Below are 26,682 nucleotides of genomic sequence, written 5' to 3'. Positions count from 1 at the left end.
TTCCTCTGGCAGCTCATTCCATACATGCATCAGCCTCTGTGTGTAATAGTTGCCCCTTAGATCCCTTTCAAATAATTCCTGTCTCACCTCAAACCTATACCCTCTGGTTTGGGACTCTCCCACCCCCTGGGGAAATGACCTTGGCTATTCACCTTATCTATACCCCTCATAATTTTATAAAGCTCGATAAGTCACCCCTCTGTCTCCAATGCTTCAGGGAAAATAGTTCCAGCCTATTCAGCCTCTCCCTGTAGCTCAAACCCTCCAACTCTGGCAACGTCCTTGTAAATCTTTTCTGAACCCTTTCAAGTTTTGCAATATCCTTCCTTATAACCAGGAGACCAGAATTGAATGCAATATTCCAAAAGTGGCCTAACCAATGTCCTGTACAGTCACAACATGACCTCCCAACTCTATAATCAATGTATTGATCAATAAAGACAAGCATACCAAACTGCTTCATTATCCTGTCTGAAAATGTGTTGCTGGTTAAAGCACAGCAGGTTAGGCAGCATCCAAGGAACAGGAAATTCGACGTTTCGGGCCAGAGCCCTTCATCAGGAATAAGAGTGTGCCAGGCAGGCTAAGGTAAAAGGTAGGGAGGAGGGACTTGGGGGAGGGGCGATAGAGATGTGATAGGTGGAAGGAGGTCAATGTGAGGGTGATAGGCCGGAGTGGGGTGGGGGCGGAGAGGTCAGGAAGAAGATTGCAGGTTAGGAGGGCGGTGCTGAGTTCGAGGGAATCGACTGAGACAAGGTGGGGGAGGGGAAATGAGGAAACTGGAGAAATCTGAGTTCATCCCTGGATACCTCAAAGTACAACAGGGTCCTCATGAGAGGGGCTAATGGGCCAAGGAGTGGCAGATGGTTTTTAACTTAATGTGAAGTGCTGCATTTTGGAAAGGCAAATCAAGGCAGGACTTTTCCACTTAATTGGTGAGATTCCATTGGTTTCCTCACCACCTTCCACAGACCCAGTCTAGCAGCTATGTGGTTTTGGAGCTGACCAGCTTATCAATAATGCTGTTACCAAGCCATTCTTGGTGACAAAAATTGAAATCCTCCAGCCAGAGTTTATTTTGTGCCTTTGCCACCCTGAGTGCTTCTTCCAAGTTATTCAATATGGAGGAGTAATGATTCATCCACTAAGGGAGGCCGATATTGGTAATCAAGAGGTTTTGTTGCCCATGTTTACCTTAAGTCATGAGACTTTGACAGCAGGACATACCCAGGAATAGTGATAGTGGTGTCTGGGATATTGTCTGCACATATGACTATGTCAGGGTGTTGCTTAACTAGTCTGTGAGACAATTTTTCTAATTTTGGCACTAGCCCCCAATGTTAGTAAAATAATTTTGCAGGGCTGTTGTCTTTTCCGATACCTAGGTCAATGCCACGTGGCCCAGCTGGCTTTATTTCTTTGTTGAGACTTCATAACATTTGATACAACTGAGTGATTTCAAAGGCCATTTAACAGGAGAGTTGAGAGTCAACCTCATTGCTGTGGGTCTGGAGTCACATGTAGGCAAACCAAGTGAAGGTGACAGATTTCCTTCCCTTCCATTCATGCCCTTCAAAGATTGTGCGAAAGCTTTCATGAGATTAAGATTTTACTTGAGGTTAACACAGTAAGACTTCCTTACTCATTTGTGTGACGTTTCTCTAGCTCAACTCACTTTGCAGCTGTGATAAGCATGTGTGCTGAAAGGAATTCGGGATTATTACAGAAAACTGATTAATTTCCCTGTAATTGTTTGTAGGTCTGAGCTACACCTGGAACAGGGAACGTAAACTGCTGAGTTAGTCTGTAACATGAATGTGCGAAAAGTAAACATCACCTAAAAAGATTCCGTTTGTTACTTGGGAAGCAGATTTTGGTTTAATCATACAACCCATATAAGGGAATCCTTTTTTTTATATATGATTGAAAAGCAATTTGACTTAACACAATGGAAATAAAGTTGCATTGTTCAGCAAAGAAGGAGTTCATCATCAACACTAATAATTACAAAATCTCTTCTCAATTGTTAACTTTTGTGAGAGTTTCAAACTGGGTAATGCAAGACAATGGGTCAGCCATCATTGAAATTTTCTTCACCTGTACTGCAGAGCCCCTTACAGCAATCCTAGTCATGTCGTGTTTCTGGTAATTAAGTGCCTCTTTAATGGAGCCTGTTGCTGTGTACAAATCTGCTGCTGAGTTTCCCTGCAAAATATTGACAGCATATCAAATGTAATTAATTGGCTGCAGAGCACTTTACAATGCTCTAAGGAATTTAAAGGTACTTTATAAATGCAAATTTGTTCTTTTTTCCTGCTTATCATCTGCCAAGCCCTGAGAATCAACAGCTGTGTAAAAGAGATGAAGCATCTCATTATCCCTGGTGAATGCATGCTAAATGAAAGACTGCTGTTATATTCTTACAGTGAGTTTAAATCCCAGCACTAATCGCAGGTCACCGTGCCTGGCTGACTTGCCCTGGCTTATAACACCAGCTCAAACTTTAAAAATGTCACTGCCAGCATTTGCCACTCCTGCTACAAGAAGCAGAACCTTTGTATTTTGAGACTGTTGCCCAGTCATCTTGTTGCACATTGCATTCCTCTCAACTTGTCGGTTTTGTAGAAGACTAAATCTTGTGGGCAGGAAGTTCTGAGGCCACTGGGATCTCCTATGCTTCAACTTTCAGGTGCTATATTTCAAAAGCATGCAGACAGCACCTTTTACAAGGATCATCACTTAACTTTTACTGGTTATCTGCTATTGGAGATATCTGAGACCAGACAGAATGTGGCTGCATACTTCAGTAACACCACCTCCAAGCCATCTGGTAGACAAGAGAAGTATTGTTTGACAAGAGGTCTTCTTGATCGACAAGGGCAGCTTGAGTGACTCAAGCTAACCTGGATCCAGTGCCACAAGAGGATGAATGATCTGCTGTGCACCACCAGGGTAAATATCCCTGTCTGTTCAATACTTCATACCTCTGTGTATGAGTTATCATTGTATATTTGACACTACAGAAGAGTCACATGCAAACTTGGGCATCGGGCATTTCCATCAGGTGACTCATGAAATTGTCCCAATTATCAAGAGCTGCCAATGTTGCACTTACTTGCACCTCTGTGTTACTGGCTGACATGTACCTGCCAGGCTTCATGCCTAAATCATAAAAAGAATTGCAACGTTCAGCAGCTTCAACACCATCAGCTTACTGATCTTTCATCATAAATAAGAGAATATGTACATGATACATTTCATCAGTGCTTGCTGAAACAAGGATACAACCACAAAATGTGGCTTCAGGCAAAACACTTCAAAGTTATTTTAGTTACACACATTATCTCATGCTTCATTGTCTTTCACCTACTCTAATCCTTTGACCAAACAGGAGCACCAGTTCGTTTAGGACCTTTCACTCCTCAGATGTCGCTTTCACATTCTTCTTCCTATTATCATTAAAAAAACACATCCACAGTTCAGGAACTGACATCTCAATCTGTAAGTGTGAATGCAAGGAATGTACTCACGGGCCTGTGATAATATCTCCAATGCTTCTCATCTGTGGGACAAACATGTACACAACCAGAGCAAACATGCATAGACATGCAGGGGTAAATGCCTGACATAAATGTGCCTGCCATTTTGAGGAACGCACAGTGGAACTGGCAGGGGGGAAAAGGAATGGTGACTGGATCAAAGGTCAGACCAGCTGTATACATCCAGCTTGAGAAAGCCTACACTTTGCTAATTCCAACTGCACATGAAGCATAAATGTCTTAAAAAAAACATTTGAGTGAGGGTGGTGTCTTGCAAAACCAACAGATCTTTATGTTTTTCTATGCAGCCTTCATTTTCCTTTCTCACACCTGGAGAGAAGGGAAAAGAACCCCATCTCCCAGCCCACCTCGAGTGTCCCATCTGATGAAAAAGTGTCAGGACCCTCAGTTGATGACACTGTCAAGAAGTTCTTCCCCGTCCTCCTCCAGAGCATTCACTTTGATGGATAATCTATCCAGAACAGGTCTGAGGTCTCATTTTGCTGAATACAGCACTGATAGGGACCCACAGTTAGAGGAGAAAGTTACAAATGAGGTCTCTGAAGTTGGGGAGGATTGCTGTAGAACTTGTCCTTGCTGAGCCCCATGCAGATGATGGGTATTTGGACTCAGCCATTGATGAGATGACAGAAATGCATTGACAAGCAAGGGAACATCTGCAAGAGGTGCCAAAGATCATGCTCACACTGGAAAGCAGCCTGAGCTCTGACTAAAGTTGTCATTCCAGCATATGAGCACAAAGCTGCCTCCAAATAAACCTGTTGGACTATAAACCGGTGTGGTGTGTGTTTTGAAATGGAGGGAAAGGCAGTCGGTGTGAAGAGGAGAAAGTGAACATTGCAGATGCTGGAAATCAGAGTCGAAAGTGTAATGCTGGAAAAGCACAGCAACACAGGCAGTGTCCAAGGAGCAGGAGAATCGATGTTTTGGGCATAAGCCCTTCATCAGGAGTTAGTGTGAAGAGCCATGTCTAGAAGAGCAATATGTATTTGTTTAATATATTTTGGGTCTTTCACTCCATTGCTGGAGTCATGGTTTCATTCATTTCCTGGTTTGTGGAGTGGTCCAAGACACCTTGACCTCCCTGTAGGTGCCTCATCCCCTAATAGGATGAGGAGAGTGCTATTGTGCACTGATAGTGAAAGGAGGAATCACAGAGAGCTACCCAGTTGCCCTCCTCACCATCTTCTTTCTGCCAGGAGCACAATTGACTCTTGTAGATCTGGCCAAGGGGTTTGCACTTCTGTCCGTGCAGGAGATACCCAGCAGGCAGGCTGGAGCACTCTGGGTCCAGGACTGTCAGATGCCATGCACTATCAGAGGCAAGTTGGCTAAACAGTCAGCACGTCTTCTTGAGGTCAGCTGTGAATATCAAGGTAAGCACCCAGATGTGGCAGTAGGAAAAGCAAGATTAAAGAACCTTGTACTCTCTGTGGATTGCATGAGTTTTAGAGATATGTAGAACCAAGCACTGTTCACAAATATAGCACTTTGTATGGGATTATTGTAGTCTTTTTCGAACTATGAAGACTTCTGATTAGTTATGTTACTCCTATAGCTAAATGTAAAGCTGTAGATGATCACATGTACAACATGTGGAGCAGTGCCCAGACAACTGCAGCCACTGGTCTCTGCTGCACTTTGGGAGGAACTTGACCTCCAGGAAGCATTACCATAAGCTAGATATATGGGTTTGGAGAGAGCAACACAGCATTGTATTGTCCATCTTCATCTTGACAGTAGACAAAACTGCCCTTTTATTCCAGCATAACTCCAAAATGATGCTCTGACCTAGAAACTGAGCAGGAGTTCATTGGGGCAAAACTAATAAAATAACTCTAATTGAATGACAAACAAAGAAGCAAATATTTTTAGTGTTAGATATCAAATATTCATTTCAGAGCAGGAACACCTCTCAATCAGATTTGTCTCCAAGCTCTGAGTATTCGCATGTGATAATCCAAAATCATTCCGTCTCAAATCCAGGCAGCATCAGGCCATGTCAGGTCTGTCTGCCTCATCTCTTTACTGCACTGGCTTCTACAGCAGCAGCATCAGCTTCACCTCTCCCTGTTGACTCCTTTCCTTCCTAGTCCTACAGTCCATGTACATGTATCTCTTCTAAGCTGCCACCTTGTGTGGTTTGGTTGCACAGGGATACATTAAACAATCACTATTCTGGAGATTCTGTCCAGTGAATACAGGACAGCTTCTCTTGAGTGTTCCAATGTTCCCCAGCAAAGGAAGCACATCTTCAGAACACCAAATGTTATTTTAATGGAGGCATGGGCAACGTTGAAGCGCTGATCAATATCTATTGCGCATCGGGGTCATTATCCGTGCCATCTGGAAATGCCCCTTTATCATCCCTTGGCCAGCCCTGGAGATGATGAGCAACAAACTGAACATTTGAGGAACCTGCGAGTTGTGCTGAATGTAAACATTGTGGAGCGCGGGTGTTCACCTGTAGGAATTGCTACCTGTGGTGACAACAATCTGCACCTTGTGACAGTAAATTCCCCCCTGTTTGGGAATCCAGCTATTTGAGGCCAGTGAATGCTCTGGGGTTCCACTACGATCAGTATTGGGCCCCTTGCTCTTAGTGGTGCAATGATTTTTTACTTGAATGCCAGAAGGCTGATCAGTAAGTTCATGGATGATACAAAATTAGTGGGGTGGTAAACAGAGAGGTTGATAGCCTTAGATTACTGGAGGATATGCACAGACTGGCCAGATGAGCTGATCGGTAGTAAATGCAGTTCAATCCAAATAAATGTGAGGTGATGTCCTTGGAGAGGACAAATAAGACAAGGAAATACATGATAAGCAATAGAACTCTGGAAAGCACCACGGATCAGAGGGACCTTGGTTGCATGTTCATTGGTCATTTAGTAGGGGACCAGCTGGAGAAAGTGGTTAAGAAATCATGGGAGTTACTTGTCTTTATTAGCCAAGGTACAAAATTTAAAAAGAGGGAGGTTGTGCTGGAACTGCATAAAACAGTGAGAGTATTGTGTGCAGTTCTGAAATCTACATTCCAGAAGGGATATAATTGCACTGGTGAAGGTGCAGAGGAGGTATAACAGGATATTGCCTGGTCTGGCAAGATTTAGTTATGAAGAGATAGATTAGAAAAACTGGGGCTGTTTCCTTGGAGCAGAGAAGACTGAGGGGCGACATAATTGCAAGGTGTGAATTTGAGGGGCATAGGCAAGGTATACAGGAGGAACCTCTACCCTTGTTAAAGGGATCATTGTCTAGGGGCATAGATTTAAGGTGAGAAGCAAGAGATTTCAGAAGGATGTGAGAAAAAAAATTAGCCAGATGATGGTGGAAATCTGATAGCTTCAGAAATCCTCATAGTATATTGGAAGTACTTTGATGTGTACTTGCTATGTCAAGCCATGCAAAGTTAGGGACCAAGTGCTGGAAAATGGGATGAAAATAGATGGTTGTTTTTGACCGGTGTACACTTGATGGTCCAAAGGGCCTGTTCAGTACTGTAGCTATGACACAAGGGAGCCTATCAAGGACTGCTTTTCTGATGGCTTGGACAGTTGACGCTTTGGCCAAAGTGAATTAGACAAAGTCATGTGATGTCCTGAGAAAGGTTACCATGTGCGCATGGACTAGTTGGTGTTGTGGCCCACTGGGAGATGCCACCCCCCCCAATTAAAGTTTAAAAGGAGCTAGCAATGAGGAAGTTCAATCCAGTTGTGTTCTTTAACACCACAGAGTTTCTCCTGAGCCCCCTAGCTGCCAATCTTCCTGCAGGAGGTGGCAGACATAGGTGACAGCAGCCATGTGAAGGTACCTGTTGCTTTGACATTCATTCCTCTGCAGTTGCATGCAAAACTTTCAGTAGATCCTTTTGCAGTCCATTGCTTGACAGAGTTGAGAACCGTTTAGCCTCTCTAGCCACTGCCTGATGCTCCTCAGCTGGAAGCCCCGAGCTTCGTGGCTCTGGGCCTCTTGGCACTGGGCTTTCTTTCATCTCTTTATTCTCCTTCTCTGTTGGGCAAAGCCTGTACAGTGCTGGGTTTAGCTAGTCGCTCACTGAAGTAAGAATTTGTGAAGAATTAGCATGTTTGATTTCATTTTGAGATCTTACCGTAGTCAAGCGATTAGGTCCTTACCAGGCTGATTCTCAAGTGAAACTTTGCCCTGTGCTGAGGCCCACCCTGCATCACCCATGACTGCTGGCCTCTTCCTCATGGAGCCATGTGCAAGCAATTTACAACATTGAGCATTATAATGCATTCCAAGCATTTGGCACGTAGCTCACTCTGACACTTGGTGGCCGACATAATCCCCTCTGAGACAGCCCTGAAAACATGGAATTAGCAGCACGTATTTCAGTTTCATTCCTATGTCCTTAAGATTCAGACCCTCAGACCAGTGGAGCCCCCTGCACAGTTTCACTTAGATCAACCACCCCCACCACCCATTAACAATATTGCTGAGTGCAGGTTGCTCTTCAGCTCAGAGTTCAGTGCATTGTGTGACCTGGTTGTGAGTGGTTGGAGTTTGTTAATCTCAGTGCTGCTGTGAGTTCTCATGAAATAAATTCTCATGTAATAAATTCTTAAGTGAGTTCTCATGAAATATCCTTTTTGGTTTCTGTTTCATTGTGCACTCTTTCGGTGTTTGAGCTGTGCAGCACCTCTCCTTGTACCTTCAACCTCCCATGGTAACTGTGCTCTCAGGCACCATTTCCCTTGACCTTCCAAGCTTCCTATGAACTCACATTCTCTTTTGTCTAACCAGTTTACAGCAGTGAATGTAATTCTCATTTGATGGGGTGTTACTGAGTATTCATGGCATGCAAATGAATGTAAAAGACATTCCTGATCATTATAGCCAGCAAGGCCTGAGAAATTCCTAACAACTTCACACCAAAACTTTTACCCAATGCTGATAATCTGAATTTTCACTTCCCACTTTGTTAAGTCCTCCTAGGTTCTCTGAGGACACCTAGAAGATTCTGACCATTAAGTCCAAAGATTTCCCTTAAATGATCCCAACCAAATTATCCACTGTTGATAAGAACTCTGAATGCCCATATCAAGTCCCTGAATAGTTTCAAAGATTGTTGTGAAGCAATTTGACTGGGATTATAGAATCATGAATTTGTCACAGCACAGTAGGAGGCCATTGAACCCATCAGGTCTGTGCTGGCTTTTCCTCCAGAGCAATGCGGCTACTCCCCTAGTCCCCTGAAATTATTTTATCTTCAGTTACTTATCCAAATCATATTTCTGTGTAGTTTATTCCAACCTTGAAACCAGCCAAAAGAAAACATCCACCCCATTATTTCAGCAGTGGACCTTGTGTAATGCACTTTCTGTTGGTCTGCCAAATGCCCCATGGCGAAAAGAGGAGGAGCAACAATGGACAGAACCTGGTCCAATGATGAAAATATAATCTGGATCTTGGCAGCTATTTGAACGAGTTGCCCCCACAAGCACCTCAGCCATTTTATAAAGTCAAATGCTAGGCTGCTTAAATACCCATGAAAAGATATCCATGGGAGGCAGGGGGAAAGAGTAGGAGAGAGGTCGATTGCATGGGCAAAATTGATATGGGAGAGTGTGATGGATCCAAAGAAGAATTCCTCCATTTCCTAATGTTGTACATCAAAACATCAGGAGATGTTAAAAGCAAAGGATGCGGATTCATGGAAATCTGCACCAAACACAGAATGCTGGAGAAACTCAGCACACCTGGCAATATCTGTGGGGAGAGAAACAGACTTAACCATTTGAGTCCAATATGACTCCAAAATGAAGAAGAATAATATTGGACTTGAATGGTTAACTATGTTTCTTTCTCCAAAGATACTGTCTGATTTGCCAAGTTTCTCCAACATTTCCTTTTTTAAGTTTAAGAAGATACTACAATATGTATCTGCTGCTGGCTATTTTCTCCAATCAGGGCAATCTAAATTCATTGCAGGCTCCTAAAACACTCCAGCAACACCATTTGTGAATATTAATGGCTGTTTTAGGTGGGAACCAGCTCTGTGCAATGAAGTCCTGCACGCAATAAAAAGAAATGTTTTATTTTAAATGTTTGGCAGCCCAAGATGTCGAAACAATTTTGTTTTGCCAACTTTTTTCACTCATGGGAGATGGGCACCACTGGCTGGTCAGAATTTTATTGGCCATCCCTAGTTGCCCTGGCAAGGTGGTTGTCACTGTCTCCTTGAACAGCTCCAGTCCTGCTGTGGGTTGACCTACATGCCTTTTGGGATGAAAATCCAGGATTTTGACCCAGCAACAGAGAAGGGATGACAATATATGTCCAAATCAGGGTGGTGAGTGGCTTGGAGGGAAACTTGCAAGTGGCGGTGTTCCCATGTATCTGCTGCCCTTATCCTTCTGGATGGAAGTGGTCTTAGTTTATAAGGTATTGTCCAAGGATCTTGGCAGATTTCTGCAGTGCATCTTCTACACATTGCAGCTTTTGAATGTGCAGTGGTGGAGGGAGTGAATATTTGTGGATAGGGTGCCAATCAAGTAGATGCTTTGTCCTGGGTAGTGTCAAGCTTCTTCAGTGCTGTTAGACTCATCCAGGCAAGTGGGCAGTATTCCATCACACTGCTGATTTGTGCCTTAATTTAAGCAACCTAGCCTTTGGCTTTATAAAATGGCTGAGGTGCCTCCAGAGGCAACTCATCCAAATAGCTACTGAGATGGTGGACAGGCTTTGGGGAGTCAGGAGTTGAGATACTTGTTGCAGTATTCCTGACCTCCGACCTGCTCTTGTGGCCACTGTACAGATATAACTAGCCCAGTTCTGTTTCTGGTCAATTGATATTGATAGTGGGATATGTAGTGATGGTAAAACCCTTGAACTTTTAAAGGGTTGATGTTTAGATTGTCTGTTATTAGAGCTGGTCAGTGCCTAATATTTGTGTGGTGTGAATGTTACTTGCCACCTGTCACCCAAGGGTAGATATTGACCAGGTCTTGTTGCATTTAAACATGGGCTGCTTCAGTGTCTGAGGAGTCATGAGTGGTGCTGAACATTGTGCAATCAGAGGCAAACATCTCCATTCCTGACGTTTTGATGGAAGGTAATTGATGAAGCAGCTGAAAATGGTAAGCTCTCGGACACCACCCTGGTGAACTCCTGCAGTGATATCCAGGAACTGAGTTGCCTGACAACCAACAGCCAACAACCAAAACCATCTTCGTATATTCCAGACTCTATGCAGCAGAGAGTTTGTCTGTGATTTCCATGGGTTCCAGTTTTGTAAGGTTCTTTGATGCCATACTAAGACAAATGTGGCTTGATGTCAAGACCTGTCAGTCTCACCTCACTATATTCTCTATTCATCTTTTTTTCTTGTCGTTGTGCCTTTTTTTCCCAAATTGCCAATTTCCGTGCCATTTTTAATTTAGACCCTAAGTGAGCAGCAGGATGTTTTTTGGTTGGTTGAGTTGGGGTTCTGTCCTCAGAGCTCGAGTGATATTTCACTCGCATTGTTTGTGAATGTTCAATATCATGGTGTGTGAGGTGAAACCAAAAGTCACCTCAGTGCCATCAGAATTTCCTGGAGGTTCTCACTCTGTAGTGGTGTATCGGTTATTCACATAAACAATGAGATAACTAATCACCTGTATTTGGACAACCTTTTTCAATTTTTGCTTAGAATAGGTTTTCATTAGTTCCCAGGCAGCTTAATATTCCTATTTTATTGACTGTCTTTTTATTTCCACTTCACCATTTCTTTCACAGTCCTATAAAGCTCTAAAGCCCATTATGTTGCTGAAGTTCTGGACAGCAGACGTTGGTGCCTGTTTCATTCAGATCCTCATCTAGATCCCCATCTACAGCCTCCCAAAAGCTGAACTGTATCTGGAAACAGTCCCATGCTATGCAGACCATGGAGAGTGACCATGCATTCATTTGAGGGCCTTGAACAGGACACCCCCCCCCCCCCACACACCCCCCCAGCATAATTTGCCAAGGCATATAATCAACACAATGAATGTTTCATAGTTGCAGAAATATTAGAGCATTTTGAAGGTGCTATGTCTGCCACACAGTTTATTTGAACTCTTATATATAGCAAAGAATTGTGAGTTAAATCTTAATAATAGTAAAACAATAATATTTGTTTATTTGACACAAATAATATTAGAACAATAAAGTATACTATAAATTAACAATAAACACTACAAACTACCTAATGCTTTAGCTTCACTTTGTATGATCGTATAGTACCATATGAGAGCTTGGCCGTCTCCCCATGGTGATTTCATCTGATTTTCTCCCAAGAGTCTCAGGGATGTCTTCTCTTTCAGGTGTTATTCTTGAATTACCACACTGAGCAGGGTTTTGCAATGATTCTTATCCTTCAAAGTCTTCACACCCTTTTGGGAGAGTGTTGAGGATCTGCCAATGGATTGATCAAGTTCAAATACCCTGATCGATCAAACCCAAACAAGTAATGGCACGTTGAGGGCAGGGTAGCCCTTAGGTGTGCATTATGTTAGGTATTGGGTGCACATAATGTCCTCCAAATAAGGGTGCTTAGCGAATGACTCAATGCTGCCAGTTGTCCCATTGCCCCATTCAAATCCGACTTTAAGTGTGTATTGCAGGGTCCGCAACTATCAGGTTTGTTTGCAGACTGTGGGCAGCTACAGCCTGTTTGAGTTCTGTATGATGCTTATTGGCATCATTTTAGTCAAGGTGGCTTTCCTTTCCCGGCATATTTTAGTTTAACACCAATTTGTCAAAGGTCATCATAAATCCAGAACTCACCTTGGAGCAGTTTCATTTTCCTGGCTGGTTTCACAAGCTAAACCAGTCACATCACTGATTTTATCTTCGTCATTTCAGATGGAACAGACAGTAGGCTATGACAGTGGACTGAAGTTCAATGGAACTTAGTTAGGCAGACATATAGTGATAGAAAAAAATGTTCTATTATACCATTGTGTTTGTAAGGGAGAACTCTAGATGGCTTACATGACTTTATGGTATGGAATTGGCACAAAGAAGCCTAGTCTCACATGAGGCCACACTCCTCTTGAGTGTTGAAGAGCTGTCCCTTAGGATGCAATGATGGGCTGAAATCCAAAACTCTACTAGCATTTTTTAGCTCTCAATTCCAAAATTTATTATTAAGAAGAAGACTTCCACAGAGATAAGATTACTGCAGATGTAATAAAAATTCTGTGGGACTGATGAGACTTGAATATGTCAAAGAAATTTGAAACTGGCAGTGATTTCCTATGATGACAAAGATGACAATCCCCCGCGCAACTGGAGGCACTTTTTTGTATTTCCTTCTGGAAGAATGCACAACAGTAGGGGTTACAAAAACATTTGCAACTCTAGAGGGGTAGACTAATGTGACTGAGTATTTGCGTGTATCCCAGATTGAGTCTGAGCTTCAGCATGCTGTGAAGGTCACCATAAACAAATTATTGCCTAGTTACCCCTAAGTTACAGGTAACGATCTGAGTGATGAAAACCAGTTAAAAAAGAGCCATCAAGACAAAGGAACTTCACCAGCCTCCAAACCAAGATAAATTATTCAAATAAATTGTTTAACCAACATTGTCATTGCTACTGATAACCTCCATTGTAATGGTCACAATGTTGAACTGGACACTCTTTGTGAACAATTCAGAGACTGATCCGCAAATCTCTTTTTTTAAACTTTTACCTTTTTTTTCGACTCACTTTGTATCTTTAATCTCAGTTTATGTGTGTTGTGTTAGTACTGAAGTAGGAATGAATAAATCCACTGCTTTTGTTAGTTCAAGAAAGTCTGACTAAAACATAAGTTCATTTGAATCTGGAAAAAAGGTATTGAGAAGGGAGAAAAATACTTTGTAAATCAACCTTCTTGCAACCAACTAATGGGGTGCATGAATAGAAAAGGGGTGCTAGTCATTTTCCTCATCCAGGATCTTAAATTGGGGAGACTCATCTGAGGTCTGAGTGGCTATAACTTCTTTGGCTGTCCCAAGTCTTTCCTGAAATACTTCTTTCCTGAAGTATTTCAAATGCAGGAATCTTTTAAATATGATAATGAAAATCCTGAGCCTAAGTCAAATCCTTTCCTTTAAATGATATCTGCATGCACATTGTACCCTGACCAGTGCAACAAAGTAAGATGCAAAAATTAAGTAAGTTGTACTTAAAGGAATCCTAGCCCTGAATAATGTAAGTCTCTGAGGAGTCATATCAATTTAATTCAAATGTTATTGCCTGTTCAGAAATTCATTGAGAGTATATTTCTCGTTCATTAAAAATTGCATATAAATTAATAAGTGACATGTAAAAAGGATAATTACATCAGTATCCCATTTTAACTTTTGAAAAAATCATTGAAATTGTTGTAATTCTTTACTTAAAAAAGAAGTAAGATGCATTTTGAAAGCAATTTTTATGTCCTCAGGATCTTACGACCAAAGGAATGCTTTGAAGTGTAAATGTTTTAAAAAATGGAAAGAAGTTAGCACAGCAGTTTGTGCACAGCAAGCACCCACAAAAAACATGGCGATAGCGACCAAAAACTCTGCTCAAGTGATTTTGTTCAAAGATAAATGTATTAAGCAGGACACTAGTGATGACTCACCCTGCTCTTCTATAAAGTAGGACTAAGAGTCTTTTATGCATCCCTGCGAGAGCATAGTGAGCCACCATTTAATTTTTCATCAAAAATAGCAGCACACATTTTAATACTGGGCTGGAATTTCTGATTGTTTGCGAGCTAACAACTGGTATTGGTATAATTTACTTGGAGTAATAGATAGCAAATAACACTTTAAGAAATTGGGATTATATAATAAACTGAGGGGGTAATTCCAGTAGGATGTAAAATTTTCCTTATCCGTGCCTTAGCACATGTACTCACTCACACACTCTCTCTGTCATGCGCACACACATTCATACAAGTGTGTGGGGTGAATTAGCATTTGCAGAATCATATTTGCAGATACATTCTATTTTGCGCAAAAAGCACAGAATCTGCAGGCAGCCAATCCATGTAATATTTTATAAATTCCTAATTTGGAAATAGAACCAGTCTGACTCAAGATTAATATGCAGACAGACTCTAACCTCACACCTTTAGTGTATTGTCTGAGCTGAGATTTCACTTTTTAAAAATAAAATCTTAGGTTATCTTAAGAATGTGACTTAAAAGAAATTCTGGGATTTACATATTAATGAACTGAAACCTGCAATCCATTCTGAAAGATGTAAAACTTAACAGCAGTCTAGGTCTTATTCAATATATTATTGCAGTTGCATGACACTGTAATCTTTTGCTATAAATTCTGTGTCTTATGATCCTGTTCCACAGCTACCTGATGAAGGAGCAGCACTCCGAAAACTAGTGCTTTCAAATAAACCTGTTGGACTAAAACCTGGTGTTGTGTGATTTTTAATTTTGTCTACCCCAGTCCTACACCGGCTTCTCCTCATCATGGCTTTTCAAATATGACAGATAGTAATGAGTGGAAAGTCTGGATTTTGGGGTGGACATCACTGCTATAAAAAGGACCAAGGAAAAATGTCACTAGCAGTAAATTATTAGTAATATTTTTTCAACATTATAATGAACTGCATTTCTACATTAATTATTCTTTATTTTTCAGGTCATTGAAGACTGGAAGTATGTTGCTATGGTAATCGATCGTCTGTTTTTGTGGATATTTGTGCTTGTATGTGTAATTGGCACATTAGGACTCTATCTTCAACCTTTATTTCAAAATCACGTCCCACCAAATACATTCTCTGATGTGGAATAATTGTTTTTCCTTGCATGATTTTCCAAACTTAAAAGGTAATGAAAATGAGAGTCATCCAAACCTGTGCACTTTACAGATACTCAGTGAAAGTGAACTGCAACGTTGGAGCTTGTATGATGCCAGTGATCATTAAATTTAAACATGGCTCGTTTGTAATGCTAACGGAACAGATATCATTGCCCTCTCTGGATTATTCTTTTTTTTCAATAGAGTTAGGGTAAAACCAATTTGCCACAAATCCATATGCAACAGATTTGACTTATTCTTGTTTAAAAATTGAATATTATTGGAGTACAGTACTTAGTGGTTTGAGTGCCTGCTATTACTTGATTAGCATTATACTTGATTCAAATATTGCGAGATTAATAGGGATAAATACAACAAAAAGCAAATAGAAAGTTCTGATGGCAAATTATGTTGTAGCAATTGTCATTCTTCTCTAACTCACACTATCAATCCTACAGCAAGAAAATTTATATCTAATTATCTGTTCAGGTCAACTAACTTAGATTAAGATATTGTCTTCACGCAAACTTAATTGACAAATCTTTGGGGTGGAAGCCTTGAGCACTGCATATGTATATGCCCCTTTGATCCAGGTGTTGTGTGCAATTCATGCTTTGTAACTTTATTTGTGCCATTGAATTGCTTGTTTGTTTGCATTTTGTAGAACAACTGCTGCTTTTACAAATTCAGCTTCCCAATGAAATCACATTAGAAGCTTGTTAAGTCCAAATGTGTTTACAATTCCACACTATTGTAACCATGAGTGCAGCAGATATTTGCTAGAAACTTGTGAAACTGTATAGAATACATTATGACTCACTGAGATAATGGATGTCAAACATCAATAAAAGTTTCATTTTCAAAACTCCATGTGTGAGTGAACATGTTCGGAACCTTCCTCTATATTAACTGTCAGATTTTTCTAGAGAAAGTGCAGACTGCAGACGTTGGAGATCAGAGCTGAAAATGTCTTGCCGGAAAAGCGCAGCAGGTCAGGCAGCATCCAAGGAGCAGGAGAATCGACGTTTCGGGCCTGAGCCCTTCTTCAGGAAGAAGGGCTTATGCCCGAAACGTCGATTCTCCTGCTCCTTGGATGCTGCCTGACCAGCTGCGCTTTTCCAGCAGAAAATGTGTTGCTGGTCAAAGCACAGCAGGCCAGGCAGCATCTCAGGAATAGGGAATTCGACGTTTCGAGCATAAGCCCTTCATCAGGAATGAGAGAGAGTAGCCAAGCAGGCTAAGATAAAAGGTAGGGAGGAGGGACTTGGGGGAGGGGCGATGGAAGTGGGATAGGTGGAAGGAGGTCAAGGTGAGGGTGATAGGCCGGAGTGGGGTGGGGGCGGAGAGGTCAGGAAGGAGATTGCAGGTTAGGAGGGCGGTGCTGAGTTGAGGGAACCGACTGAGACAAGGTGGGGGGAGGGGAAATGAGGAAACTGGAGAAATCTGAATTCATACCTTGTGGTTGGAGGGTTCCCAGGCGGAAGATGAGGCGCTCCTCCTCCAGCCGTCGTATTGTTATGTTCTGCCGGTGGAGGAGTCCAAGGACCTGCATGTCCTCGGTGGAGTGGGAGGGAGAGTTAAAGTGTTGAGCCACGGGGTGGTTGGGTTGGTTGGTCCGGGCGGCCCAGAGGTGTTCTCTGAAGCATTCCGCAAGTAACCGGCCTGTCTCCCCAATATAGAGGAGTCTGCCGGTGGAGGAGTCCAAGGACCTGCATGTCCTCGGTGGAGTGGGAGGGAGAGTTAAAGTGTTGAGCCACGGGGTGGTTGGGTTGGTTGGTCTGGGCGGCCCAGAGGTGTTCTCCAACCACAAGGTATGAATTCAGATTTCTCCAGTTTCCTCATTTCCCCTCCCCCCACCTTGTCTCAGTCGGTTCCCTCAACTCAGCACCGCCCTCCTAACCTGCAATCTCCTTCCTGACCTCTCCGCCCCCACCCCACTCCGGCCTATCACCCTCACCTTGACCTCCTTCCACCTATCCCACCTCCATCACCCCTCCCCCAAGTCCCTCCTCCCTACCTTTTACCTTAGCCTGCTTGGCTACTCTCTCTCATTCCTAATGAAGGGCTTATGCTCGAAACGTCGAATTCCCTATTCCTGAGATGCTGCCTGGCCTGCTGTGCTTTGACCAGCAACACATTTTCAGCTGTGATCTCCAGCATCTGCAAACCTAATTTTTTACTCGCGCTTTTCCAGCAACACATTTTCGTGTCAGATTATTCTATTCTTACCAACATTGGATCTGTCTCTAATATTAAGAGACACACTTGAACTGTTGTTTACAAGAACCTCATTCAAACAGATTAAATCAGTAAATGCTAACGATCAAACCTGGGAGTTTCCAGACATATGTTGCAATACCAGACTGAGGTGAACTTATGCTCTATTAAGATTCTGGGTTCCATGTACATTGGTTTATTGCTCCCAATTTATCTACAGACTTTTTTTTAACTACAATCCTCAGGTTGCAGGTATGTTCCACACAAATTCACTAAGGCCAGCTTTTCAATGTCAAATATTTTTGTTTGGTCATGAGCTCATACAAGATTAAAATCTGAGTATATAGTACTGTCAACAGAGAAAAAAAGGAGGAATTGATGTTATTGAAAAGCCATAATATTTGCATGTACATACAAAAAATATTTGAACAAATGTTACCTTTTGTAAAGCTATCTGAAGGTCTTATTTCATAGAGAAATCACCCTTTCACTTAAACATAAATCTTAATGGTAAATGTGAGCATCACAAATGCAGAAATACCAAAACTCTTCCTTCAACTAGAAAGGACTGTTACTTCTGCACCATTCAGCTTTCATTCTTCTGTTTCACAGTCACTATCCAGATTTGATCTCTAGGGGCACAGGAAATGGCACAGGACTATAATTTGTTGACTCCCCTTTGTATTCATAAATCATGTCCTTTCCTGAGGGGCCTGGAGTGTGAGATTTTAATTAGCACACACAATTGCGTCTAATGCAACTTGCATAGAATTTCACGTATTACCTGCTAATGCCTGTTTCACATGGTCTACTTATTCTGGCATATAACATGGACATTGAGAACCCGTTACATTCAGCCCTGACGGAAAATATGCTTTTAAATGCAGATTTTATATTACTACTACCAATATTAACAAAATATTATGTTATTCAATGAATTTTCAATTCATGGGTTTAGAAGTTAAAAAGGAGAATAAACAAAGGATAAGAAAACAAGAATACAGGAAATAACAGCAGGAGTAGACTATATAGACCCTTGAGCTTGCTCTTTTGTTAAGTACCATACTCATGGTTGATCTTTGCCTGAACGACACTTTCTTGCCTGGCCCCCATTTCATTTATTCCCAGATGATTGAAAACTATTTATTTCAACTTTGAAAACATTCAACAACGAAGCATCGCAATCATCTAAGGTAAAGAATCCCATGATTTACAAGCCCAAGTGTATCCATCTATCCTCACCTATCATAAATGGTTTACCTCTTGTGCTATGACTTTACACCAGTTTCTAGATTCCCTGGCTAAGGGAAACAGCCTCTCAGCATCAACCCTGTCAAGTCCCTTCAGAATCTTGTCTGTTTCAATTGGATCACTTCTTATTCTAATAATGCTAGAGAATGGAAATCTGTTGCATTCAGGTTTTTCTGATAGGGTGATACTTCCCAGTGACCCCTCGTCAGACTGCCTCCACAGCAAGTATGCCCTTTTTCACATATGGAGGTCAAAAGCGTGCATGGTACTCAACAATCCCTATATAATCCTTATACTCTAATTGTCTTCCAATAAAGACCAACATGTCTTCTTGCATCTGCTTTAGCTATATCACTATCACAGATGAATATGTCTATGTCAGACATAAGACACTTGACCTCATGGTGCTAATTTTCAAGTGGATATATTCCAAAGATGGATCTTGAAGATTTCGAATGATCGGACAGTCACAATTTCCACCAACAGCTTGTCTATTATGGGGCTGTCCATGGGGGAGAAAATGGGTCGCTGATATACTGTTTTGGAAATAAATGGTCTTTTTAATTGTATGGACCTTGTGTTTTGGGATTGTCAGAGGGCATTAAGTACTTATTTCTGTCAATTCTTATTGACCTGATTGCCTGCTGCACCTCTACTTTATCTATGTATTTATGTCATTACTGAACCGAGGTATTTCAATACACAAACATTTGAAATCTGATGGAAATGGTCAGATTTAGTAGCTAAAGAGCCATGTATGGTGCTGAACATTGTACAATCATCAACCAAAATCCCCACTTCTGACCTTCTGTTGGAAGGTAGATCATTGAAGGTAGGTCATGTGAAGGTGATTGGGCTTAGGACACTACCCTGTGGAACTTCTGTAGAGATGCCCTGGAACTGATATGACTGACCTCCAACAGCTACAACCATCTTTTTTATTACCAGATGTGACACCAATGAAGAATTTTTGCCCTGATGTCCACTGACTTCAGTTTTCCTAGATCTGCTTGATGCCACACTCAGACGAATGTGAACTTGTTACCAAGGGCAGTCACTCTCACCTCCTCTCTGAAGTTTCGATTAGATTAGATTCCGTACAGTGTGGGAGCAGGCCCTTCAGCCCAACAAGTCCATACCGACCCTCTGAAGAGTAACCCACCCAGACCCATTTCCCTCTGACTAATGCACTTAACATTATGGGCAATTTAGAATGGCCGATTCACCTAACCTGCAAATCTTTGGACTGTGAGGGGAATTCAGCTCCTTTCTCTATGTTTTGTCCATATTTAGTGCAAAGGTGTGTGGTCTTTGCCTTAGCTGTTTTCAATCTATTCATTTGAAAATATGGGCCAATGCACCAATGCACGGATCCTGAATAACATCTGTCGTTAAATAATATACTTTTAAATAAATGTTCTTGAATGCTTGTAAAATCCTCACTCATTCACGCATTCATTTTGTTAGCTCAAGCTCAGTCCTGTTATGAATGCACAAAATCAGTGCTTCCCCGTATGTTTTTCTTTGTGATCTTTTTTGAGGCAGACATGCACATCATGTAAAGTGTATGTAGCTACAAGTATCTTTTTACTTCTTTTTGGAGTTATCACCTTAACGTCTTGTCTGCAGAAATCCTTCCTTCCAGCTTTTCCTTTATTAAATCCACTGACATGAGAAAGATGTGCATTTAGCTATCCACTTGGTGCCAGTGTCTGTCTCCACACAAGCCAGCAGAGATGTGTATTAAGGAAAGTGAAAATAACAGAGGACAGGCAGAGCAAGCCTCACAGGATTACTGAGTAGTCAGGATGCTGAAGCATAGCATTAATGTGAAAAGCCGTCACCTCTTTTTTTCTTAAATTGTCAGAATGACTCTAATTGACTTGGCTGCTTATCTGTCACACCAATTTATGATTTGTGCACACATATCCCATTGGACCAGTAATGCAGGATATTTTCTGTAATTTGGAACAGAGCAAGTGTTTTTTTTTCTCATTTCTCATCCTCAACAAACCACAATACGTGTAAATAGAATGAACCAAGGAATTCAAATTTCCTTTCCACTTTGAACACATCTGTGATTGCTAAATTAAAACATTCAAGAATTTGATACAAATAGTACCCATAGTGCACAATGGGGAACAGTTGAGGAAATGAATATCATTGAAGAGAAGCCATATACAGCCATACCATCTGACAAGACAAACCCACTGTGATCTGACAGCCTCAAATGGGAACTCCGGCTGAATTTTCCCCTAGTTTGTGTTAATTTTGGGCGTTTTGAATTACCCTGGTGATTTTTCTCACATTAGTTTCCACTGCTCACCTCACTAAGTACGGCATCTGGCCCCAAGGCACCTCTCCATGTAGTTTTACACTGAGCAGCAGTGATAGTGCTCACCAGTACCGGCACTTTCTGGAATTCAACCTGCAGGCACCCATCATATGTAAACCCCAGTTGTACACTATTTTCACCACTGTACGCCAGGTTCAGTACTTCACATTGCTCTTCATTAGAAAGGCCATGTCTAAGAGGGGCAAATTTATACCCCATTTTGCCTACATGGACAAGGAGTTTCTGGTAGATGGAGGAGGAGAAGAGGGATGTCTGTTTCTTCAGGAGACCACAGCATCAGATCCTGGCAGCATGGTCCAAACTTGCCAGGAAGTAAATGTGGATGCCACATTTGATGGAGGACTGTGCATCAATTCCACTAGAATGTGCATGATGTTTTGTACTCTGCAAGTTTAAGTGCCACCATCTTCCTTCTGATACTTTGCAATAGCACTGCAGCTAACCCTTTCAAGGCTCATGGTTTACCATTCTCATTATTACATACAACATCTTTCCTCAATGACTTTCACCCACCCAGTGCTCCTGAACTATTAATCCTTCATGCCCTTGTTGTTTCTGAATCACACTGAACGCCTCACCATCTCCCATTCCTCTGTTTCACCCCTCCCCACAATCTGCACCAACACTATCCGTTTTACCAGCCACTTGTATCTCACTCAATCACTCCTTTCCTCTCATCACAGGAGAACATGAGCCACAATATGGCTGGAAAGATTCTTCAGAGGATGCGCCATCAAGATTCCCTCCTGTACTCTCCATTAGCTCACATACTTTCACCTCAGTGGGAACATTAGTCAGATTCAACTCTGGAGCACATTTTGCTCAGCACATCACTGCAGCAGGCCAAGGGAGAAATGCCCCAGTCTTTGACATTCCAAGCACTGCTCAGCCCCAAGAGGAGAGAACCTCCTGGTGTCAGCCATTTGTGCAAATGTACAGCTGATCACAATGGCACAGGCAGGTTTGGCTGATACCTTTGGGAAACTGTACTGAAGATTGGAGGTGCCCAGTACCATGATGACTCTGATGTGAGACACCTTAATGTCTCCATGAACAAGTTGGCAGTGGCCATGCCCAGCAGAATAATCAGTGGCTGAAGGAGATGCAGAAAGATCTGAATTCCTTTGCTGTAATCACAGGGGCTCTGCATCAACAGCAAGGTGAGATGCACATAAGAGACCTCAACCATATTCCTGGCACCTTTCACCCTCAAGGAGACAATGTAAACACCCAGGTAGAAGACGAACCACACACAGGGCCCTACCCCCCAAAAGTCTCCTCCCAGGAGACTCCGTGGTGTTGGTCCTTTCACTTTGAGCCTGCCTGTGAGTCCCAACCTCTTGGAGTTGAGGCTGAGTCAAAGCCTGCATCTGGCAGGGGCAATCTATGCATGTCTGCACCCTACAGCCACAAACACCCCCGACGCCATCTGCCCAAGTCTGGGACAGACTTCAAAATGTGGTCATGATGATCACAGGAGACTTGCATATTGACCAGCTGCTGCTCTTTTGTACTACTACAATATAAGCTGATTTTAATAATATAGCACTCTCAATGGGACATGTTTACAGTCTATAGCACCCTGCACTTAGCGGAAGCTAGCTACATTAGCAAATCATACTGCCCAGGTTACAGTACTGACCTCATCACAGGGAAATGAACTGAAACAGTGTCATCCTGCACAAATTGCATTGGAAACAGCCTTGATATATTTATAGGTTGAGGATTGAAAGGTCCCACACAAGTTCCCATTGGATCTTTAAAAGCAGTCAGTAATATAAAAATTATGTGTCACCTTGACAGCCACTGGAATTGGATAGCTATCAACTCCTAAGTGGTAGTGGCCTAGAATATCCACAGAATGTTGCAATCTTGTGCCTCGCTCATCTGCAGGGAATGACAGTGAGGACAACAGACTCTGGGCCTCCTGTACCTCCTTTACATCCTGAGGGGAACTTCAGCTGGACCTCCTTCATGTAGAGACTGTTTGGAAGCCAGTAGTGAATGGTGTTGGGCTTGCTGCACAGCTACCAGACCAATGATAGTACCTAATGTTGCTGGATTGGGGATTGTTCCCATTATCCCATTGGAGAATTTCAGAAACAAAAAAGCTCCTGAAAAGGGCACTGGGATGCCCCTAACTGGTTGCCTTGACATATGGACGGCACTAGCTTGATGGTTAGTACTGTTGCCTCACAGCACCAGGGTCCCAGGTTCGATTCCAGAGTTGTCTGTGTGAAGTTTGCACATTCTTCCTGTGTCTGCATAGGTTTCCTCCGGGTGCTCCAGTTTCTCCCACAGTCCAAAGATGTGCAGGCTAGGTGAATTGGCCATGCTAAATTGCCCATAGTGTTAGGTGCATTAGTGAGAGGGAAATGGATCTGGGTGGGTTACTGTTTGGAGAGTTGGTGTGGACTTGTTGGATCAAAGGGCCTGTGTCCACACTGTAGAAATTTAATCATTAGACTTTATTCAGATGTGTGGAGCACTAGACATGTTGTGCATATATAGTCGGAGATGATAAATACCAAGGGATTACTGAAACCTTGTCCCATCCCGATCATCACATCACCCAAGAAATGAAAGATTTCATATAAATCTGTTTTCTGACATCCGGTACAATGTAAGAGAAAAGAAACGCCATACCCTTGGGCAGCCTATGATGCCTTGGAGGGTGTTTGTGAACTGTAGATCATGCATGACGCTTTAAAGGTTTCACAGGGAATACTAGGATTAATTTGTGATGATCAGTAAAATAATGTTAAATAATAGAGGTGTCACTGAGCAGTCCAAATCCAAGATACATATGGTTTATTCACATGCATGCAGGGAGCAATTCAAAGACTGTCCATTGAGTTACACATGCACATATGCATGGCCTTTATACACAAAATACAGTTACACACCCATTTCAGACAAACAACCTACTCATCACTAGCTTTATAGTATATGTTGCATGTTCTAACTGCTCACTTAGTGTTTGAGTCTGATTGTTCACAATTCAGACAGACTTAAACAAAGCAAAAACAGAAATTGCTGGAGAAATTCAGCAGGTTTTGCAGTATCTGTAGAGAGAACACAGAGTTAATATTTAAATCCAGTGACCTTTAAGGGTCTCCAGCAATTTCTATTTTTGTTTCAAATTTCCAGCTTCTGCAGTTCTTTGTTTTATTTAAGCCTTAACCCAAAACACAACCTTATAACAGTTAAGTGGGATAAATTCAGTCAAAACTAAATATATATTCCCTCAAGATAATAAAAGGTTTACATATTTTCCTAATAGTACCATATTGTAGTTCCATCCTTCATCATGCTAAGTGCCTAACTTTCTCATTAACTATTACGAAATGACGTGTAATGTCCTAATTGGTCAGAAGGTTCAAGCCCAATCATGACTTCAGGTTACCCTGGTGATGTGTCCTGGTTTGTCTCGAAAGGGCCTGCTGGCTGGCTCCAAACAGTTTGAATTATCTGCCCAAGCTGTGCGCAGGTCCTCCTTTGTTACCCATAAAGACCTCATTATACTCTGGACTTCATCTATCTATTATCTCAAAGATACTGACCTAAACCTTGCAGTTTTCTCCCCTTCATAGCTAATAGATGCATTTCTTAGCTGAAGACAGGTCTCAGCAGTTTCTCAATAATGGTGGGTGAGGAAGGGGCAGTGCAATACTTTGTATCTTCCATTTATTGCTCCTGGACATCTGTCATAATGTGTGTGTATAGACTGTCAATACTCTTCCATACTATGGTCTTTTCTATTATAAAACTTTACATCCTTGCTATCCTTATAGTGCTAAGGTTGTTCCTGTGTTTTTAATTTTAATTTATTTCACCCTTCAGTCGCTTATAGCCCAGGATTTTGTAACATACATAATTGGCCAATGCATGAGCTGCACATACAGTGTTTTGTGAGTGTAGGTGTGTTGAACTTCAATTCTCTGAGAGCCTGTTTATTGCAATTTGCCCTTGAAGGGCCTCATATCACCCACAAATGGAGACACTCCTGCAGACCAACCAAAACAAACATAGTTTAGTTCATTCACTCTGTATGTGCAGTCAGCTATTTTTCATTTGCATTGCACATTTGAGAATTGAGAACATAAGGCTTTCCACTGTGAGCCCCAGAGAGTGAAGCAGCAGTCTCCACCAGTTATACTGGATACCCCGCCCCACCACCACCATTTAATGTTGCTCTTGCCTTGCAGTCCCTGTCAACCTCATCAGCTTTGAACTCCCACATTCCCAGACGACTCTTTTCCCCAACTACTGAGGTCTCTAATTTAACTCTGAAACCTAGGTGTACTACATAGTACTGTTCCTCTAATTTGATGGTGACCTTCAATAAATACTCTCCCCTCCTAAATGACCATGTGCCCTCCAATTGTTATGTTGGCTTCTGCCTTTATATATAGAGTTGCTACCCCAGCCCCACTTCATAGTGATTCCCTTCTCAGCATCCCAGCATGCTGCTTCCAATTCTTACATTGACTTCCCTAAATACTTGGAAATAAGATTGCACTCTTCTAACATCCCACTCCCAGGAAACCCTCCTTGATGTGTGCAGCTCTGAGGAATTGACCGTGGCCCATTGCAGGATTGACATGAGAGGACATCCCCAACTGAGGTTGGACCGGCTCTCTGACTGATTTCTGTGCAGTTTCCTTGACTGGTTTATTCATAATCCCCACACTGGTTGGACTCAACCCCCAGGACTGATTTGGCCTAATACCTAGAATGTAAGGATACAGATCCCTGTACCCTGATCTCACCAAGTGCTCGACTATCTGTGGTGCCATGCCCTGGGCTGAGATCACTAACTGTGGCAGCGCCTGCTGACTAAAATAGCCCCTTGGCTCGATTAAGCACCACTCACCTTAGACTTTGAGACATAGCCATGTGGTTGAAACATATACAGTGTGTTTGCAATGTAAGTAGTGGGCACGTGCTGCAGGTTTGACATTGACATTGTATGGAGCTATACAGCAATATGTCCACCTCCTTGTCTGTTAAGTGTTGGTAAACATGACAAGTTATCTGATTTTCTGTCTGCACTAAAAAGCAAGTTAACCTGGAAGTACTGTCAGCCTGTGTACTTTGAATGAAACAACAATGCATTAAAAAGCAAAGCAAAGAATTTCATGTCCAAGTCAGCACAATATAAGTGAATGCTAAGAAAGCAAATCAAGAGTCCTGAGATGGATCCTTATCCAGTGCATAAGATAGATGCATGATACTGTGCGCAAAGCAACCTGGCAGCATCATTGCAATATAAGGTGTCAGTGAACTCCAGAATGCAGTATTGAAGTGTTGAATTGTATTATAAGTTAGTCAGAGATGTGCCATGATGATGTAGTAAGGCTGGTGCTTTGCTGACTCTGATGTCCAAGGACAGAGGGTCCTGACCAAGATAAATATCTCGAGTACACGCCAGCCACCAAGTTACAACTCTTACTTTCATAAAACAAAGAATCTTGGATGCTAGCAATCTGAAACACAAAAAGAAATTGCT

General features: G+C 42.1%; 1 protein-coding gene across 1 annotated transcript in view; it reads left to right on the top strand.

The window, feature by feature from the left end:
• LOC132828552 (neuronal acetylcholine receptor subunit beta-4-like) overlaps positions 1-15,367 on the top strand; it is a 52,923-nt gene extending 37,556 nt beyond the window's left edge. The window contains exon 6 of the mRNA XM_060845655.1: positions 15,188-15,367. Within this exon, the coding sequence (XP_060701638.1) occupies positions 15,188-15,340 (153 nt within the window). The 3' untranslated portion in view covers positions 15,341-15,367. The remainder of the gene's footprint in view (positions 1-15,187) is intronic.
• The last annotated feature ends 11,315 nt before the right edge of the window (positions 15,368-26,682 follow it).

The sequence above is a fragment of the Hemiscyllium ocellatum genome, chromosome 2, assembly GCF_020745735.1.
Source record: "Hemiscyllium ocellatum isolate sHemOce1 chromosome 2, sHemOce1.pat.X.cur, whole genome shotgun sequence".
Classification (NCBI taxonomy): domain Eukaryota; kingdom Metazoa; phylum Chordata; class Chondrichthyes; order Orectolobiformes; family Hemiscylliidae; genus Hemiscyllium; species Hemiscyllium ocellatum.
Note: the sequence above shows the minus strand (reverse complement) of the source record. Positions and strands in the feature narration are given on the sequence as shown.